We start from the raw sequence: 15,552 nt of genomic DNA, 5'->3' as shown, positions 1-15,552 counted from the left end.
TGGGGAAACACCTAGCATCGATTGTTCTGCAACGTAGGAGGCGCAGCTTTCAACATAGATCATTGGCTGTAATTAGTTAGATAGCCGCGAATGACTGCAAGATTCGCGAGATGAGAATTTCCACAGACCTTGGCCTTTTCTCGAAGCTACTCCGGCGACACTCCGTTCTGCGGACTACCCTCTTCCTCCAGACTGCCTCCTAGTTGGCCCTTTTGTCCCTTCTCACAGCCGCAGTCTGACATAAGATGATTATCGCGAAAGCTGAGGCGCAGTCGGTTTCGCCACGCTTTCAGCCACCACAGCATTTCTCAACCATCCTTTTCGTCCTTTTCGTCCTTCCCAACGTCTTTCGCATCCCACAACGCACATTTTTGTAAGTTTGGCGATAGGCAGGAGCCCGGGGAATTAGCCAGAACGTTGAGAGGCCACTAGAAAAGCTAGGTCATTTGGGCCCGCTGCCTGGCCCGTGAACGGTCACTACTACTGCCAACGGATAGGTGCTCAAGCTTCAGCTGCTGTGGCCATGATGCAGCCTTAGATTCGTCCTCTCCTTTATGACAGTTAATTCTCCGAGGTCGCATGATTCATTGCATTAGCTGGAGCCTCACTCTCTTTTGACTTTTCCTCCCCTGACTGATCTAATTGGAGCCTTGATCTTAAGTTTGCCTCTAAGACGTTTGAATCCTTCGGTGTTTGCCCCTCATCCAAGTGCTTTCTTCTCACTTCTGCCTTGCAAAAAGGAACCGACCGCTTCTACTACTCACACATCTCCTTGCTTGACAGTCCTTATATACTCTTCTTAAACGCGGAACCCTGCGTTTGTCCAAGATCTTTGAGCATACTAGACATAGCTGTTTAGTGAGACTACGCTCATTGCACACGATTTGCGCCAGCTTCCTCGCTCACAGAGCGCTCGTTGGCCTCAGATGGCTATTAACGATGCTCTTCGTGCTCTAAAGCATACCGAATTGCCTACTGACAACTCAACTACTAGCGTCACACAGCTCCCAGCCAACATCCTGGAGGCCTTCATTCCCGGTTACTCTATCATCTCAAAATTCTTGCTAGATTCTTTGGGCTTCGACATCACCTTACTCGTCTCTGTGTGCTTCCTCATATTCGGATTGGCTACATCCCTCAAATTTGCTTGGAAACACACTTCCGAACAGTTCAATGAGTACTTCATGAGCTACATCAGGATCGATTCCGACGACGACATTTACGACCACGTTATGGAATGGATTAGGGTTCAGAATGTCTCAAAAAACTCCCGCAAGCTGATGGCCAAGACCGGACGGGAAAATGCTTGGGATCTGGTCGACGGCGACATGGGAGTGCCTGAGCTCGACCCCAGCAAACTCGTGAACTTCAGCAATTGGGATGCCAAAGTTCCCCCAAGGTTTCAGCCCTCATTTGGAATTCACCGTTTCTTCCACAACGGAAGGTTGTTCCAGCTGACGCGTGAGAACAAACACGTGATGCGCGATGGTTGGGGAGGGAGTTCGCTGCGAGACGAAGAGAACATCACGTTGACTTGTGTCGGGCGCTCGACGAAGCCAATCAAAGATCTCATCAAAGTAGCCCGGGACCATTACTTGGACAAGGAAAAGTCCTGTACTGTTGTCCGTAGGCCGTGTCCCAAGGAACAGAGGGGCAGAGGTCGTACACTATGGATGAAGGTTGCTACTCGACCTTCCAGACCGATTGAGACCGTGGTATTGGATCATGAGCAGAAGAACCGGGTGCTTGTCGACATCAATGAATATTTACATCCATCTACGCCTCGATGGTATGCTAACCGAGGCATTCCATACAGGCGAGGCTACTTATTCCACGGTCCCCCAGGGACTGGTAAGTCCAGCCTTGCCTGGGCCATTGCAGGGGTCTTTGGCCTAGACATCTACTGCATCTCCCTCGTGGATCCCACACTGACGGAAGAGGACCTTGGCATGATGTTTACTAGCTTACCACGAAGATGTGTCGTTCTCCTGGAAGACATTGACAGCGCCGGTCTAAGCAAGCGTCAAGAGGAGGAGAAAGTCGAGAAGCTCAAGCCAGAAGACGAAGCCGCCGCCAAGATTGGCGCCGAAATTACCAGAGCCATCAAATCTGTACAGAAAGATGGAAAGAACAACAAGGAGAATCAAGGCATCTCTCTCTCGGGACTGCTGAACGCCATCGATGGAGTCGCCTCTCACGAAGGCAGAGTTCTCCTCATGACGACAAACTTTCCGGACAAGCTCGACGAAGCCCTCATTCGCCCTGGTCGAGTGGACATGAAGGTCAAGTTCACGAATGCTACTCGATCCCAAATCTGCGAGCTCTTCACTCGCATGTATACTCCCGATACGCCTGCCAGCCTGGCCCCGGAGCAGATCAGGCTCGGTCCTGTACCTAGGGCAAACGGAACTCTTCACCAAGCTACCCTTAATGGTAGTCTTCTGCAGCCAAAATCCGCAAAGATCGAAGACGTCATGACGCCTCCAGAAAGCCCTAAACAAGCCAATACACCCACAACGACATTCTCGCCCTCAAGTATTGAAGAGATTGCAGTTCAGTTCGCGGACCGCCTGCCAGAAGGCAAATTCACGCCTGCTGAGGTCCAAGGCTTCCTTTTGACCAGAAAGAAGGAACCTATGAACGCCCTGGAGGAGGTCGAGGCTTGGAGGGATGGAGTGCTGGAGGCTAGGGAAAGGAAGAGCATGAGCAAGAAGGAGGTTGTGCCCTAAGCGTAGTATTTGAACGAGAGCGGAGACATGGAATGGTTTACACAGTTATGATCAAAAGTGAAAGTATTTAGACATTCTCGCGCGTTGACTCTCTCTGCGTGCGTTACGGCTGCTCTTCCCGGAGAAGATCTGCGCTCTTCTTTTCTGATGGCTCATGGACATGACTAGCGGTCCACTTGATTCCGGTCCAGGACCTTTACCGGTCTTGAAAACAAAGGATTTGAAAGACAACACCCTTGGTGGTTGCATACCAAGTGATGAGGTACATTGGATGGGAGACATGGAAATGCAGATATTCATCATCGAGTTTGGCACACTACTGACTGTTCAATGTAGGGAAACAACTGCCACAGAGCCCCTTGGAAGACCTCGAGGCATCTTGTTGGTCTGGCAGTATCAGGTCCAGGGATAAATTACGCAATAATCAATTGCAAGCCAAAATATTCGATTCTCGGCAAGGTCAGGGCAACATATCGCTTGAGATTCAAGGGATTTCCGGTTGGATGCAAGTCGAAATAGTATCTGATCGAGGGTTGTCGCCTCTTGAACAAAAAAGCATTAGGGTCGAGAGATAGATGTTTGGGACAGTGGGTGCAAGACGTGAAAACAAGTGCTTGTAGCAATTGATATCCTGATGAAATCACGCTGGTATGACCTATTCTGGTACTGGTAATGCATGCTCGACTGCCTAGCAATAAACCCCTCTCTGCCTTTACCTCAAGACGCCAGAAGCTGTCCGGTCGCTGCTCCAGAGCAAATCAAAAGCTCGGGTGTTTGCTCTCTAGTATCTACTTGGCCATGTGTTTCATTCTTCATTCTTCATCCTCCTTTTCTCCCTCTGCCTTTTCTTCCTCCCCTTTTCGTTCCTCCAGATTTCCTTCTTCCTCTTTCTCTTCCTCCGACAAGTCTGCACGCAGCTGTTGCCACACCTCCGACCATGCCCTGCCGATCCTAGCACCCTGGCCAATCATCCCCTCGCAAAGAGAGACCACTTGTCTCACGACCATGCGAGCACCATTTGCGACGTTGCCAAATACCTGCGCTGATGCCGCAAATTCCATCCTCAATGATTCATCGCGCGCCTCAAAAAAGCGGTCGATGGCAAGTCCCAAACCTGAAGTATTCCCCTCGAGTCTTCGTTGATGCCGAGACACGACGCGAAGTTGCTTGCCCAAGGTTACTTGCCTGGTTCTTGACTGGCTAGCTTCTAGGAGAGAGTGACTGAGCGCATGACGGAGATCGCGGATTGTGGGATCTTGTGGGGAAACTGAGGCGGAGGATTCGTCGATCTGACGCTCGCAGTCTCCGATTATGGTTAGGATGGTAGCATGCGTGGCTATTTCGGCGTCGAGAATGGCCTTGAGGTCGTCTGGTTGGGGTAGAGGAACAGGGCCCGGATCAGTGGATAGGTCCCGGAGGGTTGGACGGAAGGAGGATGTTTCGGATGCTCCTAGGACGGACATTGCGGTTTCTGATCACCGTGAAGCAAAGACGCCGTGAGATTTTCCAAAATTATGCTGAGGAGCGAAAGGTGAGCGAGAGAGGACAGACGGTGGGCATTTTGCCAGGTGCCTTGGCCGCTCTTGCCTTTGTGGATGACAGCTTGAGAGCTGTTCGTGGGTGTCGGGCGTGAAACCTCAAGTTTCTGAAGCTACGAGGGCTCCGTGGCTCTTCTCCATGTGCCCTTCAAGCATTGAGCTTCCGGTAACTGCTTGTTTGCCCTTTTTGCCTCGACTTCAGCAAACTCGACAGCCATTGGAGCAAGCGTCTTTGCATTTTACTTCTGGTCTAAATGGCTTGAGGTCAATTGTTAGGGAAAGTGCAACAGGTTTCTTTCAGGAAGTAATGATGGACAAAGACCAGGTAATTAAGTAGTCGCTGAAATGTCTGCCATAAGAAAAAGAGCCTGCCTGGAGAGCATGGGGGACGCCCGGAGTCGATTCCTTGTTGCCTCCAAGGAGCAAAGGAGCAGGGACCATATCTAGAATCATGCAATCAAAGATCCGTAGACCGATCCTGTTAATGAGTCGTTTCAAAAAGGTGTACCTGAGGCGGACCAGAGGTCGCCAAAGTCCGGAAAAATGCTTGGCGCCTAAATGTTCGGCTGATCCCTGCTTCGCGTCCTGATTGGCTCTGTTCACATGTCTATATTCAGAACCTCAACGATTTCTCCATTGACTTGTTACTTTATCTGCACGTTCTCTCCTCTCTTACATCACTTAGGCCGTTGTTCTGTCTGCATCTGTTATCCTCATTTTCTGGTAGGCTTAATCTTTGTCTCTCGGACCACTAGCTTTCAACAATTCAATGGCTGTCGGCTATCCTTGTACAAGAACCTGTACTCTAAAAATACTCACTCGATCCTTGGCCTTCAATTGGGTCTGTGAACAATTTGTGTCCAATGACTGGCTGCCGTGAAGTGGGGGGTAATCCCCGTTTGGCGCCGTTGACGTCTGATTCCGTCGCCACGCTTGGTTCGCGGGGAAAGGGCACAGAATTGCCACGATGCTCTGGGTAGAATGCAGAGTGACTTCGTAGCCGAAGTGCTTCAGATACAATCATGGGACAAGCCTTTACTTGGACGCCAGCTTCTTCCTCATGCTTTGAAACAACAGAGGAATATCACACGCGCCTCTCGATCCCTTGTACTTGAGCACTGTATGGCAGAGGTTCTGGCGCTTACAGAACCCATCTGTAGAATTGGAGGTCGCCGCTCCAATGGCCGACCTTAACACATACCAAATGAATACTCACCCCTCCGTGGCAACGGGGGCTTCTTGTCTCAAGGAGTCAATCGAAACATGATCAATGTTCTTACTTAAGGTACTTCTTCTTCTTCTCCAATCTTCTGGATGCATCCCCTTCTGACTTCCTACACTATCTCCATTCTTCTGAGGCTGGCCTTTCCGTTCATTCTATTCTCTTCGCTCATCCTGGTCGTGCCTGTGGCAGACTCACAGTCTTTCGTCATCCAAGACAATCTTTGTTACTAGAGAACAGTTGTAGTATCGTTCAATTACCCTAGGTAAGCTCATTTGTTCGATTCTAGAATATCTGAAGTCATTGTCTCGGATGCAACAATAATGATTGTCCATTTCGCTGTCATTGACACGACAATAGCATTGTCCCACCGTCTTTATTGTCGAATTAAGCAGAATCACATTTGTTCTTTACCCAGGCGTTCACCATTGTTTTTGGCCACCATTCGTGCCCTTAAATATCCATCAATCCTCCCCTCTCTCTCCCTTCATTCCTCAGCTCACACCACTTACACAGAACGCTTCCAAACCTTAACTCCTATTTCTAGTGCACACGACCACAGTCACGAGTCAATCCGCTCAAAGCTAACTCAAAACACTTCGTCCGGAACGAAGCACCAACACGTCCCCAACCACAAGATGTCTTCAATCATGACCATTCTCTCCTTCTCGGCCCTCGCCCTTTTCGCCTCCACAGCCCAGGGTCACATGGTCATGGCCACGCCTCCGCCATACGGCAGTCCCGACAATAGTCCCCTCAATGCCGATGGTTCAAACTTCCCGTGCAAAGCCACGAGCAACTCTGGTGGAACAGTCACCAGTATGGCTATCGGTGCCTCACAGAAGCTCTCTTTCTTGGGTGAGTCAGTCCATGGTGGTGGTTCGTGTCAAGTTTCTCTTACCACGGACACGCCTGCAACGAAGAGCTCTAAGTGGATGGTTATCCATTCAATCGAAGGAGGTTGTCCGGCTAGAAATCAGGCGGGTAATATTGGAGCAGATAGTTCCGCCTCCGCTCCTGACCCGGACACATACGATTTTTCTATTCCTGCAGGTATTACTCCTGGCGCCTACACCCTTGCATGGACTTGGTTCAACAAGGTGGGTAATCGTGAGATGTACATGAATTGTGCCTCCATCAAGGTCACTGGGGCTTCAAGCAAGAGAGAGACTTCTCTCAACGAGACGGAGGAGTACGCAATTCCCGAGCTTGCCGGACGTGCAACGGCTTCATTCCCTGACATGTTCGTCGCAAACATCCCGGTCACGGACTGCACGACGGCCGAAGCAACAGATGTGAAATTTCCATCTCCTGGTTCGTCGGTCGAAATGGCCAGCGCCAATAAGGCCGACGTCTTGACTCCTCCGACTGGGCCCAAGTGTGGAGCATCTGGCAGCTCGTCAAGCGCTTCCTCAGACACTCAAGCTTCCAATGCGGGTAGCTCTGGAGCTTCAGGCGCCGCTGCACCTGCATCATCTCCAGCAGCCTCTGCACCTGCCGCAGCACCCTCGATGTCTGCTGCTGCTCCCGCTGTCGCTGCCTCTCCCTCCGTGGCTGCTGCTGCTCCCTCTGTTGCCGCCTCTCCCTCCGTGGCTGCCGTTGCTCCCTCCGCCGCCGCACCCGCTTCCCCATCTTCCGCCGCCGGTTCAGCTCCTGCAGCTGTTGGCAGCTCATCTGGCTCGAGCGCTGCACCAGCTTCTGCCTCGGGCACGGCATCGACTGGCTCCTCTACCGGCTCTTGCGCCACTCCTGGCCAGTCAGTCTGCTCGCCCGACGGATTACAGATCGGGACGTGCACGACACAATCTACAGTAACCTGGATACCTGTGGCGGCTGGTACAAAGTGCGTTGGCGGGTACATGGTCGCCGCAAAGGGCAAGCGTAGCGCCAAATTTTTGAGCGGCTACTTCTTCTGAAGACAGCTCATAAGATTGCCAAAGGCATTTTCCTCCACAAGTGTGGAATGTTTGATTGCTCATAAGATTGCCAAAGGCATTTTCCTCCACAGTGTGGAATGTTTGATTGCATGCACTTTTTGTACAAACACTCTGGATGGTTGCTTTTGCCTTTTTTCCAGTGTGAGAATTTTGATTGCATGCAGTTCTTAGTACATACAGTCTGAATGGTGGGGAATAGGATATTTGGGTAGCATTTCGCTCACTACATAGAAGCAAATTAGAAGAAAACTGGCAATGTACATCCTTCCACCTTGTCCATACTGAGTCCCATGACAACAGGCAATTAACAACGTGAAGGGCGAAACATTATCATAAAGTTTGGCCCATTGCAGGCCACCGGGACGCAATAATAGGCCGCAATATGGTATCGAGTCTCGATCGAGAGGCCACTTGGGGTCTGGAGTAACTCGATTTGCGCCAAGTAACATAGCGTAAAAGCAGGTATGGTGTTAATGAAGGAGCTTGTGATTCTGTTGGGGATATATACAATGTGATTGAAGTCGCAAAAAGGCGAGCGTCTTTTTTTTTATGTTTGGCCTGTACTCCTAGTGCTTCCTTGTGCTCCGACTGATCTCCAAAACTATTTTCAAAAATACTCCATCTCTACTCCTCCCTATACTCCTCTTTCGAGTCTCGGCTTTCACTCTACTCTAAAAAACAATCATGAGCCTACTTACCCAAGCAATTGCTCATGTATGAGACTTTGAACAAGGTCTGAAGTTCAAGGCTTGGTGCCTTGATGCCAAGATTGACTAGTCTAGCAGACTCCGGCAGTCCATAAGTCCGAGATGCAAGAGACATTAAATGGCGTAGGTAGGCATCCAAACTTTAGTGTACTGACACTGTGCATCTGCCTTTACGTGCATGTACCTTTCACTTCTGTCCATATAATGTCATTCACCGGCCAGGATGACCCATTCTTACAGGCTCAGGCGTAGGTCAATCGCAAGCAATAAACAGTCAGAAACTCACGATTCTCCTCAGTGATGTCCTATCCACTTTGAAGACCACGAGATCATTATTCTCCTCCTACCTTCGAATAAGATCTCTCGCCTCATCCGCATCATCTCCTGAGCTGGCACAAGCTCGCAGCGAGCTTGAGTCCACCGTCCAAGATCTCAGCACAGACCTACAAGACCTAGTAGACAGCGTAAAGGCTGTCGAAGGGGATCCTTTCCGATATGGATTGGATATTGATGAGGTGGGGCGAAGGCGAAAGCTGGTACAAGATGCCGGAGGTGAAGTTGAAAGCATGCGGCAAGAGCTCGCAAAGACCGTTATTGGCGCCCAGAGCAAAGGCCAAGGCATGAACGGAACACTGCCCCCACCATCGGCTTTTGACCCAGATGAACCCGACGGCGATGATTATGGCGTCTTCGAACAGCAAAGACAAGTTGAGATGATGCATGAGCAGGATGAGGCGCTAGATGGTGTATTCAAGACCGTGGGAAATCTACGACAGCAAGCAGACGAGATGGGTAGAGAGCTCGAAGAGCAGGGAGAGATGCTCGAAGATGCGGACAGGCTGGCCGATAGAGTGGGAGGCAAGCTGCAGAACGGCATCAAGAGAGTTGGCTGGGTCATAAAGAATAACGAGGGTATGAGGACCTTCGATCAATCACCCCCACGGCTAAGCGACTAATCGCGTCTCAGATACATGGTCAAGTTGCTGCATTGGCATCCTGATATTTGTCTTGATACTTCTCCTCGTCCTCCTTCTCATTCTCTGATCGTTTCACATACGCCATCATACCCACATGGGGACTCCCGGAAGCCTGATGGCGGATCTACAACGCTGAGGATGCTATGCCGGTCATTCACTTAGCAAGGCACACCACAGCTTCGTGCTGAGGAACGAAATTTCGGCACCCTAGCTCATTTACTGAATTAGTTGAGACAGGCGACTGTCCAATGGGGACCATGCCTCGAGCAGAGCCATAACCTTCGTTTGCAAGGTCTCGCGTCATTGCGGGCCGTGCCCAGCTTCTACGACACTGCTATTGCCACTCCAGCCCCCAAGGCTCAGATGAAGCTATCAAGAGCCGAGAGAAGAGTAATGTGAGCGATTGCTCCGCAGAACCACTCATCACCCAGTCGCTGACCAGATCCTCTTGTAGCTCTTCTCTGAGGCGCAAAATCGCCGGAAACTGTAGGTTTCTGAATGCACATACCACGCAATCAAGACGTTTAAGTTCGAGAAGCGAAAGGGTAGCTCAAAGGAGGGAATCTACGTCTAAGGAGGGGAGAACATCATTGCTCGAGGAGCCTGGCTTCATCGAGAAAATTTGAAGCTTAATGAAGATATGAGGACATGAGGCAAGTTTGCCGTTCTCGAAAATGGCTCAATCTTTGATAAAACAAATTATTCCGTGAAGTATTCCTCTTTGGTATCGTAGCTTATGGTTGAAATGTTCAAGGTCTAACTTCTTCTGCGCCACTTCTTATCCTTGCCGTCTCCACAGACTCCCCAGTCACGGGTTTCACTTTCTTCACTTCTCCAGACCCCCATTGCGCTTGATATCTCCAGTCCCAGATCTCAAATTGCGTTCCAAAATCTCTCCCCACGGCCGGCAAACACAAGTACAGCCCTTCGACCGCAATGAGCAACACGAGCCAAGTCACATGCTCTCCAGGCACACTCTCTACCGTAAGCTTCAAGGGCAAGTTGTTCGTCGTGAGGCCTGCTGCCAGGTTGCGAGGAGAGCCGGATGTCTCCCAGACGAAGGGGTCATCCTTGGGGCCAAGGGGCCCACCGCCGTGACGACTGATCTCGTCATTGATAAATTCGTGGATCCTGAGGAGAGTGCTTCCAAGGATTTGGCCGTCGATAGGATTAGTGGTTCTGACGTGCAATTCGATGGTGGAGTGCGGGACACGATAAACGAATAGTTGGGCTGCTGCGAGAGACTTGTTCGAAGTCGTATATCCGTTAGTCGAGAAGTTGCTGGGCAGGGCGGGTAACCCGGGATTATCGTTGGTCGGTACTGTAGGCAAGCCGATGGGCACGATGGAGGGAAGAACAGCTCTATCTAGGTGTCAGCTGAACTCGATGGATCAGGGACCTGCAGGAACAAGTTGCCTGCCTTTTCGCAAGTGGTAAAGTCTCGAAGCTCGGGGCAGCAAGAGCTCCTGGCGCGGGAAAGACCAACAAAGTCAGCGGGAGCGGTATGGTCTGGAGGCACAGATGGAGATTACTAGGAAGAATCCGCATTTCGACAAACTTGATGAAAAGATTAGCAATGAAAAGTCCGAGCATGCTGCTTGCTGCATATCTGAAAGCTAGGATGACCCCGGTTGCGCGAAGACAAATCTTTGCGACCCGGAGTCTCCAAATGTCATGGCGAAATCATTTCTCCATGCTGAATACATGGCGGTTGTGTCGCGTCGGGTGGTGCAGATGAGTCTGGGATGAGACAGCTCTGCGCATGCGGATAAACAAAACTCATAGTGGGTCGATCACCATAACACGATTTCTTCTCGCAATCGTACCAGAGCTATGTTTGTAGCCAACGAGGCCAAGCTCACCCAGCCGTAATCACCGCCTCACCAAGTGCCTTAAACATTTACATCGGTCGGTGTCCCGAAGACTCTTTTGAAAGCCTCGAAGTGAGCCGCGCGATGAAGTTTGCAAGCCAGAACACAATGAGTTGAGGGTGAAATGGACTTTCACATTAGCAAATCCCTTAGTGAATAGACAGACCTAAGCAAGTCGACAAACCACACCATACCGCTTTAATACCGAGGCTTACAATGCTCAAGCACTTCCGAGGTTCAGCTGCTGTTTCACCCTTCCCAGTGGTAATTATCCTAAACTCTGACAACGTGGAGTATCTCTCAGTTGTGAGCTGCTGGAGAGCATAGCAGCCGTAGAATCGTCAAAAAGAATCACAAATTGAGAGGCTGAAAATAGAACCCAGCATCACGAAATGATGAGGGAGAGTCTCACTGAGTACCCGATTCAGTGTGATAAATAACATCAGGACGACATGGCAGAGAACACTACGGTGCTTACTCAAAGCATACACTCTCTTCATGCAGTCCCTAATCGTTCCTTATCCTGCTCTTCGTCCAGCCTCCCTCGACAACAGCTTCCCTTGCCACATTGTTGATGATGCTGAAGCGATCAGGCCCTAGCTTGACCCCGCCGTACCATCTACTGACGACGACTAGCACGTCCCATACATCCATGATCTTCAACAATTGTAGTAGCCTTCCTCCAGCTGCACGTTCTCCATCGTCATCACAATCCTCGTACAAGATCTCACTTGCTGATTTGGCAGTGGAGAGAGCACGGATACGGTAGGCTGTTGGGTTGTGACTGGCTTTGGCAGTTCGTTTGTCATTCACGAGGAGGTGAGCTAGAAATGCCTGCGCTTGGGCTGGCGATGTGACGGAGCAAGCCCTAGCTACGAAGGTCGACTTCTTCTCGGTGACGGCTGAGGAGAGAATCCAGCGAGGCTCCTCCCCAAGACCACAAGTGACAGGCGGGGCGGCTTTGAGCACAAGACTGGCATCATCCTCAGGATCGGCCAGGGAAGACTGCTGACCATTGGAATCCTCGGCCAACACGGTATCAAGCTCCTGCAGTAGATCGAAGAGGCAGACTGAGCCTGAAATGAATACCGAGAGTAACGTTGCTCGTGCAGTATCTAGTACATGGCTCCCGTAACCCTTTCTCGCCTGCGCCCCGGTTCTTTCTATGCCTAGCAGTTGTGGTATTGACTCAGGATAGTCTGACGGGAAGAGCACGCGCAATGAGGCCTCGACATGGGGAATCGATAGGATGTAGACAAAAGCACCATCTGCTTCTCGTAATACATCGTTGCCATAAATTGACTGAATAGCTTCTATCTCGTCAAGTAGATCTTCGGACATCCTGCCCCAACAGCCTCTGTTGTTATCTGTTGATAACGGAGGTTGAGAGCAAACAGACCGTAGGATTCGCCACAATGAAAAGCTTCAACTGGCTTCCCCATAATCTCTCGAGAGGTTTCTCAATTGCTGCGCGGTAGTTGGGTGGAGACGGTTTGTGGAAGACTGAAGTCTCCCAGTACCTACACATTCTACGGGCGTATAAGACTAAACCCCTAAATGGACTAGTTTCAATATCGCGTCCAGTCGCGCTTCAACTGTTTGGGGTATTCGAATGTCCAACGTCAACCATTGACTTCTGTTCCAGTTTGATGGCACACAATGCGGAAACCAGCTTCTTGGTTGATCGACTGATTAAGGCCTTAATCGGAGATCCGTCAGAGGCTGATGTTGACCGCTGTAAGCGTTCAGCATTGCGCACTCTGGCAAACAGTCATTCTCCGCGTATCAATCAATTCGAGATCACTGCTCGATTGGAGGGTTTGGAGGAGAAATGGAGGATCCTCAACAATGATGTACTAGCAGACGCCTTGGATCTGCGACGAGCAGAACTGTCTGTAACGTCAAACAGATGGACTCCGGAGATTTTATCGCTTTTTTTACAGCTATCGGACAGACCAACTGACCATCCAAATCTTGCGCATCTGGCATCGCTGAAGCCTGAGCTTCCATCTGCGCCATTGACATGGGCCGATATCGTAGCTGAAGACCCATTGGATGACCAGGATGGTATCTGGAAGAATGTGGATTTTACGGCAGATGATTCGGACGATGATGAGCGGATTGAATCATTTCACTCTGATCCTTCAGTACTCACGCCGGAGTCCAGCGTAATTGGACAAGAGGTCGGAGCTTGCATCGAAACACTGATTGAGCCTATTTCGCCTCGGGAAGTTCAAATTGCGCACATCTGGAATTCGCAAGATGCCGATAAGTTTGACTTGATTCGCGAGGAAGACGAAGACCGTAGGCCAAAGACGATCTTGACTGAGCTGCAGGCGGGACGGGAAGTCATCTTCTTACTCCTTGGGTTACCAACGTCTATCTTCAGTCAAGGGGACGAAGGGCAGACTACCGTGTCGAGAGCGGATTTTCTAGAGCATGCCTCTCATGAATCATTGACTAGTCTATTGGCAGGATTTGCTGTAATTGCTAATAAGCTGCTCAGCGTCCGACAGTGGGTTGGAAAGGACGAGAGGATTCCACTCGAACAGACTTTTCAAGCGACCCTTACCTCACGCCTAAAGATTGTTGACCGTGCCTTGTCTGCAATACAAACCAAGATCCTCTCCCTTGGTGCCCAATCATTTCCAAGTCTCTTGGCGCTCTACGATGAGACTTCCAATATCAGCCGACTCTTACTACAGGTATATGACGTTTTGCTGGAATTGGACGTTCATCCAAAGCTCGAAAGGCCTTTCCGCATACTCGAATGCTTGTTCGATAGAACATGTATCAACCAAGGCATTGGAGATGCAGAAGGTTATGAGTACATGGCCAATCTGTTCTTCGACTGTTTTCAGACGTACCTTAAGCCTCTACGATTGTGGATGGAAAAAGGTCAGCTCACAGGGCGCGATGGGGTCATATTCATCAAAGAAGACAAGAAAAAGGTTCATTTGAACTCCGTGTGGCAAGATTCATATCATCTCATCAAAGATAGCAATGGTGTCTTGCACGCTCCAAAATTTCTCCATGTAGCAGCGAAGAAAATTTTCAATACTGGCAAAAGTATCGACTTTCTAAGACGTTTGGGGTGGGAAGACCATGATCTGAAACAAGATCCGGCAAAAGAGCTTGCATTGACCTACGAATCTGTCTGTCTGTCAGCGGATCTTGGCCTGTTCAGTCCTTTCGCCGAGCTTTTCGACATGGCCCTCGATAGGTGGATTGCCAATAAGCATCAGGCATCTTTGTTGGAGCTTCGTGCCCAACTTGATTCGCGTTGTGGCTTGCAATCATCGTTGGATGCCTTAGAGTATATCTACTTCGATAAAGGCGCATTTTGCACCAACGTCAACAACCGGATCTTCGAGAAAATAGATCGCGGGAATCCTCGATGGAATGATGGCTTCACTATGACTGCATTATTCCAAGGGGCTTTCAAATCTATTCCCTGCATTGATATTGATCGGCTTGAGATCTGTCCGAGTCCAGCAACCCAACAGGATTCAAATAGAGCACGGCGCTCCATGAGCGTTCTTGAGGGTATTCGGGTTTCGTACACTCTTCCTTGGCCCGTTGCGAACGTTATCAGAACAGATTCCATTGAACTCTACCAGCGTGTCTTCGTCTTCCTGACCCAATTGCAGAGAGCGAAGTATCTGCTCCAGCGGCAGAAAATCGCAAAAAGCGTGCAAGCAACAGACAAGAAGCCACTATTACAACTTTACACACTTCGCCACCGCCTCCTCTGGATGACAAACACAATGCTGACTTACATCACTAATATGGTCCTTTCAGTGGCTACTGCTGACATGCGTATCGCCATGGATCGAGCTCAGGATGTTGACAGTATGAGCGCAGTCCACCAGGCTTACATCACAAAACTCGAAGATCAATGCTTTTTGCTGAAAAAACACGCGTCTATTCGCCAAGCTATCGTATCATTGCTTGATCTAACAATTCTTTTCTCAGACCTGCATGCCTCCTATGCTACCAGACAGATATCCTCTGACTGGGAGAGTAGCTTCACAATTACAAAAGCCAACCAAAAGCATGCAATTCATTTCAAACAGGAAAAGCTGGCCAAAGCAGCCTCAGACGATGAGGACACCGAATCCGATTCTGACGACTCCAGTCCCTGTTCCGCTTTGCATGCGGAGCTTCCGGATGCTGGTAGGCTGAAGCAAATGCTCGACACCTTCAGGAGTCTGCATGGTTTTGTGACCGTAGCAGTGAGAGCAATCAGCAAAGCTGACAGTACACCTTCATGGGAAATGCTTGCCAGTAATCTAGCTATGGGGCTGGAAAAGTGATGCTTCGAGAACATGTCATGGAGTGGGACTAGCAAGGAAAGCTGCACAAATACGCAAAATCGAGTCATTAAGCTCGAAAGGGAGACGCTGCAAGGATACCCTGTGAAGGACAGAAACTCTTTACACGCTCTAGGGTCCATCGCGTATTCTACGAACCTAGGCAAAGCCTCTTACACATCTGAGCAGCAGAACCAGACTACATCTGGTCATAAGTATTAGATCCAACTTACGGCCAGTGACCCGTCGGTATCCCAA

The 15,552-nt window shown here is 50.0% G+C and overlaps 5 protein-coding genes across 5 annotated transcripts; 3 read left to right on the top strand and 2 right to left on the bottom strand.

Moving 5' to 3' along the window:
* Positions 1-245: 245 nt before the first annotated feature.
* On the top strand, positions 246-7,405 carry HO173_011222 (uncharacterized protein; the record flags this gene model as incomplete). Its single annotated transcript, XM_037313103.1, has 3 exons — positions 246-373; positions 995-2,717; positions 6,104-7,405. 3 exons carry the CDS (start codon positions 246-248, stop codon positions 7,403-7,405), a joined length of 3,153 nt encoding a protein of 1,050 aa, XP_037159984.1.
* A 932-nt stretch (positions 7,406-8,337) lies between these two features.
* HO173_011221 (uncharacterized protein) lies at positions 8,338-9,089 on the top strand (the record flags this gene model as incomplete). Its single annotated transcript, XM_037313102.1, has 2 exons — positions 8,338-8,381; positions 8,432-9,089. 2 exons carry the CDS (start codon positions 8,338-8,340, stop codon positions 9,087-9,089), a joined length of 702 nt encoding a protein of 233 aa, XP_037159983.1.
* A 19-nt stretch (positions 9,090-9,108) lies between these two features.
* On the bottom strand, positions 9,109-11,173 carry HO173_011220 (uncharacterized protein; the record flags this gene model as incomplete). The annotated part of the gene is made up of 3 exons (XM_037313101.1): positions 9,109-9,234; positions 9,872-10,472; positions 11,148-11,173. The coding sequence occupies 3 exons, from the start codon at positions 11,171-11,173 to the stop codon at positions 9,109-9,111; spliced, it is 753 nt and encodes a 250-aa protein (XP_037159982.1).
* Positions 11,174-11,488: 315 nt separating this feature from the next.
* On the bottom strand, positions 11,489-12,322 carry HO173_011219 (uncharacterized protein; the record flags this gene model as incomplete). Its single annotated transcript, XM_037313100.1, has 1 exon — positions 11,489-12,322. The coding sequence occupies one exon, from the start codon at positions 12,320-12,322 to the stop codon at positions 11,489-11,491; it is 834 nt and encodes a 277-aa protein (XP_037159981.1).
* Positions 12,323-12,630: 308 nt separating this feature from the next.
* HO173_011218 (uncharacterized protein) lies at positions 12,631-15,297 on the top strand (the record flags this gene model as incomplete). The annotated part of the gene is made up of 1 exon (XM_037313099.1): positions 12,631-15,297. One exon carries the CDS (start codon positions 12,631-12,633, stop codon positions 15,295-15,297), a length of 2,667 nt encoding a protein of 888 aa, XP_037159980.1.
* Between the last annotated feature and the right edge of the window lie 255 nt (positions 15,298-15,552).

The sequence above is a fragment of the Letharia columbiana genome, assembly GCF_014066305.1.
Source record: "Letharia columbiana isolate WasteWater2 chromosome Unknown Sc0000060_s0, whole genome shotgun sequence".
Lineage (NCBI taxonomy): Eukaryota > Fungi > Ascomycota > Lecanoromycetes > Lecanorales > Parmeliaceae > Letharia > Letharia columbiana.
Note: the sequence above shows the minus strand (reverse complement) of the source record. Positions and strands in the feature narration are given on the sequence as shown.